At 38.2% G+C, this 4,328-nt stretch overlaps 1 protein-coding gene across 1 annotated transcript in view; it reads left to right on the top strand.

The window, feature by feature from the left end:
• Positions 1-670: 670 nt before the first annotated feature.
• Positions 671-4,328, top strand: part of LOC101856496 (pentatricopeptide repeat-containing protein 1, mitochondrial) — a 17,114-nt gene continuing 13,456 nt past the window's right edge. Inside the window, exons 1-4 of the mRNA XM_005092816.3 lie at positions 671-1,400; positions 2,451-2,589; positions 3,400-3,540; positions 3,928-4,245. Coding sequence (XP_005092873.1) covers positions 814-1,400; positions 2,451-2,589; positions 3,400-3,540; positions 3,928-4,245 — 1,185 coding nt within the window. The 5' untranslated portion in view covers positions 671-813. The remainder of the gene's footprint in view (positions 1,401-2,450; positions 2,590-3,399; positions 3,541-3,927; positions 4,246-4,328) is intronic.

The following is a 4,328-nucleotide window of genomic DNA, read 5'->3' as shown; positions in this document are numbered from 1 at the left end:
ATTCAGTACAACAAATAATGAATTGCTCTGCGGTTCTGGACCAGAAGACATAATTTGTATAGTTACTAGATGTATTGGCATTGGGATTAGGAACGTTTGAATACACATTTGCATCTGAAGGATTTGCTGGGAAAGTATTACATCACAAAGCAGATTGTCTATTTTTTCTTAAAAGCTTGAATTTATCTAGATATTTTGGGGGAAGACATTATATAACTTTCTTGTCTCAAATAGTTAGTGAATGCATTTTGAAGTTTCAAGTCCTGGTTTGGAATCGAATTGATTTCTAATCGACATATAAAAGCTTGAAAATATTGAAGTGGGAAATATAATCACCAGCTTTTTGCCGGGTTTTTTTTTCCCCCTGTTTTCAATCCAGTTGTCACATGTGTACTTTCCCCCTTCAACCCTGATCCATCTAAAGCCGTTCAAGGGCCAATAATTTGTTTTTGGAAGCACTAAATAGCAGATGATTTGGTCGTATCTTTTGAAAGAAACATAATATTATTATGTAGACAGGTACCTTGTCAGGGTAGATTGCAGACTATTCCACTATTTAGCAATAAAATGTGCTATGAATGAGGCTATTTCAATTAACTGCAAAATATAAAGACTAGTAAATGGAATTGTGTATTCATAATGTATTATTTCAATCTCTTTCCAGTACCCGAAAACTCAACCCATCGAGGGTCAAGCCTATATTATGCTGGGAGCTCTGTCTTTATTTAAATTTTGTCTCTCACTTCCTTGAAGCTCTTGAAGCATTAGTTGAGACCAGTGACGCTTTTCTGGGCCTTTGATTTTCTTAACAAAATGGCTATGGCTAACTTTTGCTCAAGAAATTGCTCAAAGTCACTTAATCTTCTAGCATGGCAAATGAAAAGAGGACAGTTTCCATTCGCAGCTGTGAGAATTTTCCCCAGTCATATAGGAAGAGACCTCAGTAATGTTTATAATCAGGATTCCAACAGTGCTTCTGGTTCCACGCCTTCTGAGAAGGATAATGTTTCACCTCAAAATGACACTGATAATGAAAGTGTCTCAGACGACTTTTCTGAAAAGTCACCTCATAAACGGTTGCACACTTCTGCTCCATTACGAAATCGCAAAGAAAATCCCAAAGATTCCATGAGCTTCTTGTTATCCCATGACAAACAATCGGACAAGCATTTTTCCAAGAACAAGCAATACTTTGAACGCATCTGGCTGTCTCAGCGGCCGGAACTTAAAAACAATACTAGGCATACAGATGCACCAATTGACCCAGCCCTTCACAGAGGGAAAGAGTTTGTACTTCCCTTGAATGATTCTGATATATTCGGGACTTTGAGTGTGAGTGAGAGTGGTGTTTCTTCATCACAATCCCTGCCGGTTTCTGACATCAGGGATCCAAATGAAAGGTATGTAGTCCATAACACATTGTTCTTGGTTATTATTGTAGATGTTCTTAGGTGTTGGTCAAGCTTTAGGTTGGTTTTAACCGGGGTGCGACAAGGACATTTTGGGGCTGTAATATTTACTTGACGGACTCTTTTATTTTTATAAATAAATGCTTATTCTTCCATGTGTGGGGGGGCTCTGTAGCTCAACGGGTATAGTGTTTGCCTTTCAACCCGGAGGTCCAGAGTTTAATCCCCACCAGTGTTGGTGTTTTTTTCTTCTCATGTTTTCTACACACGCTGAACCTAGGGAGGGTAGGGTCAAACACCTAGTCTTCTGGGGTAAAGATGAAAAATTTCAGAGCTCTCAGATATGGAGATTTTCCATGTTTAAAAAGATCCCTTAGTGGGTTGTAAAATAAAGAAGAGTAGAGATCTTCGAGTCACCATCCAGACAAAATTCAAAATAATTCTTACCCAAAACTGAAGCCACTGTATTCAGTATAAATATTTAAGAGTATCTTTGAAAATGGCACATGGCTGCCTGTTAGGAAAGGGATTATTCTACATTGTAGATGCAGATGAAGGGGCCGGTGTGTAAGAATCAACGGCACTGTGACATGAAGATCTTACAATGAATCAACTGAATCACTTCCTGATCTCTAGCTAGGGTATGAGGAAATGATTCATAGCCTCAGAGATGTTTTTCCCTTTCTCTTTTCTAGTTTTTCTTGTCTCTGTGTGTGCATGACTCAAGCAGTCATAGTCAATTGAATATAATGAGATGTGAGATAACATCAGATATTATCTTCTTTCATGATTAAAGCTCGCTCTCTCTCTCTCTCTCTCTCTCTCTCTCTCTCTCTCTCTCTCTCTCTCTCCCTCTCTCTCTTTCTCTCTCTTCACAATATAAATTTATGGACATACACACCCCACAGCTCCTGAAATATGAGTGTACATGAGGCCAAACAATCTGTAGCATTATTTTAAAGTTTCTACATTATTGTACTTGAGTTTACATTATACAGTGGTCATAAAAATACTACTCAAAGATAATCTTTGACCTTGCAGAATTGATGAACTCTTGCCCCAGGACGAGGATGCACCAAGAGATCGCAGACTAAAGATTCCTTTGACTAGATATGGTAGAATCGGCAAACAGGCATTTTTCTACACCAGAAAAATGTCCATGTTAGGAAAAGAAGGAAAGGTAGTAATTCACACAAAAAATTCACTTTTTAGTTTCAGATCGTAAAAGATTAAATGAGATGAGGTGTGTAGTTGTACTACTTGTTGTTGTGCTGTTATTGTTACCTGTCCCGTTGCTTTTGAGTCTCTGAACTGATGACAGTCAAGCATGCACACCGGAAACATGCACAAAGGAAACAGTTTTTCTGGTCCTTAATTTTTTCTTACTTATACGTATACATGTATAATCTGTACTTGAAACGCAATATACATATATTATATATTGAAACACAATATACATATATTAAATATTGAAATTGGTACATAATCTTAATTAAAAGATTTTCCTGTCCGACTGACTGCACTATATGCTTGCTAGACTTTTGTTACTCTGTTTAAAGTGTTGCCAGTGTTAAGCTGACGGGGGGGGGTAGTTGACCCCTCTTTTCCCAGATGATGGGGTAGTCAAATAATTGATGTTTGACTGCTTTCCCAGGGGCATCCCTGTTCTGGCTGGTTACATGTGACATATTGGGTCTTCAAACTTGAAGAAGACAGTGGTAAGCTGGTCTGTCCTGAGAGGGTGGTTGACGGCTTCAAAATTTGGAGCTGATGCTTATAGAGCAGTTTGCTGCTTGTACCACTTGTCCATCTGTTCAGTTAATAAAGTTTGTTTGATCTAATATGGTCAGATTGTAATTGTTTGATAATTCCTGCTATTGCTAAAATATTTTAATACCTTATATGTTTCACTATACCATGTGCCTGTTTATAAAGATGGAACTCTTACAAAAACCTTTGACTTCCTTTCTATGGTTTCTCACCCCAACAGGTTGAGGAGGCCATCGCTGTGTTTGAGCACGACATGATGATCAGGGACAGAGTCATGCCAAACAAACGGACTTTTGTCACTTTGCTGGGGATACTTGGACGTGCTGGACACACCACAAAAGCTTTCCAGTTGTTCCGAAAGGTACCTATAACTTTCTCTATCCGGTTGGTTTTCTGTTGAGTCAAAAAACTTTTTTACGTTGTATTTCTTCACAATATTGTGGCAATGTGTCTTGATGGTTTTAGCAAAAATGAAGAGAAGATACCATCTCTTAATAACAACGTTTATGTATACTTATATACGAGTACATGCTACATTTTTAGATGTATACGCCTCTTTATCTAATAGAGCACTATATAAATGCAATCAATACTGTTAATTAATATTATCATTATCATTATTATTATTATCATCATTATCATTGCTATTATTATTATTACTGTCATTATTATTATTATTATTACTATTACTATTATTAATGTTATTATATTGTATTAAAATGAAATTGTCGGCTGTGCTGATGTACAGATGAAGCAGCTGGGCCTTGATGCTGAAGATCACATGTACACCAGCCTGTTCAATGCTTGCGCCAACTGCCCTTCAAGAGCTGAGGGTCTGCGGAGGGCTCAGAACTTGCTCAACTACTTCCAAGAGAATGACATCAAGCCAAATTTGTTTACTGTCAAGTCCGCCATGAAGGCATTTGCTCTGTGCGGTGACTTCCCCCGAGTGTTTGCGCTGATGGATGATGCCGCTCAGCGACAGAGGCTAGACGTTCAATGTTTTAGCCCGTTACTGATGGCTTGTATTGCTGATAAACGTGCTGGCTTCCGCAGAGCTATACAAGTATGTAGCAATTTTATCTCAATCATTGGACATTATTGTCCCTTAGAGTGTCAGATGCCTGTACTATCTTCTGCCTCATGGAT

The sequence above is a fragment of the Aplysia californica genome, unplaced genomic scaffold, assembly GCF_000002075.1.
Source record: "Aplysia californica isolate F4 #8 unplaced genomic scaffold, AplCal3.0 scaffold00053, whole genome shotgun sequence".
Taxonomy (NCBI): domain Eukaryota; kingdom Metazoa; phylum Mollusca; class Gastropoda; order Aplysiida; family Aplysiidae; genus Aplysia; species Aplysia californica.
Note: the sequence above shows the minus strand (reverse complement) of the source record. Positions and strands in the feature narration are given on the sequence as shown.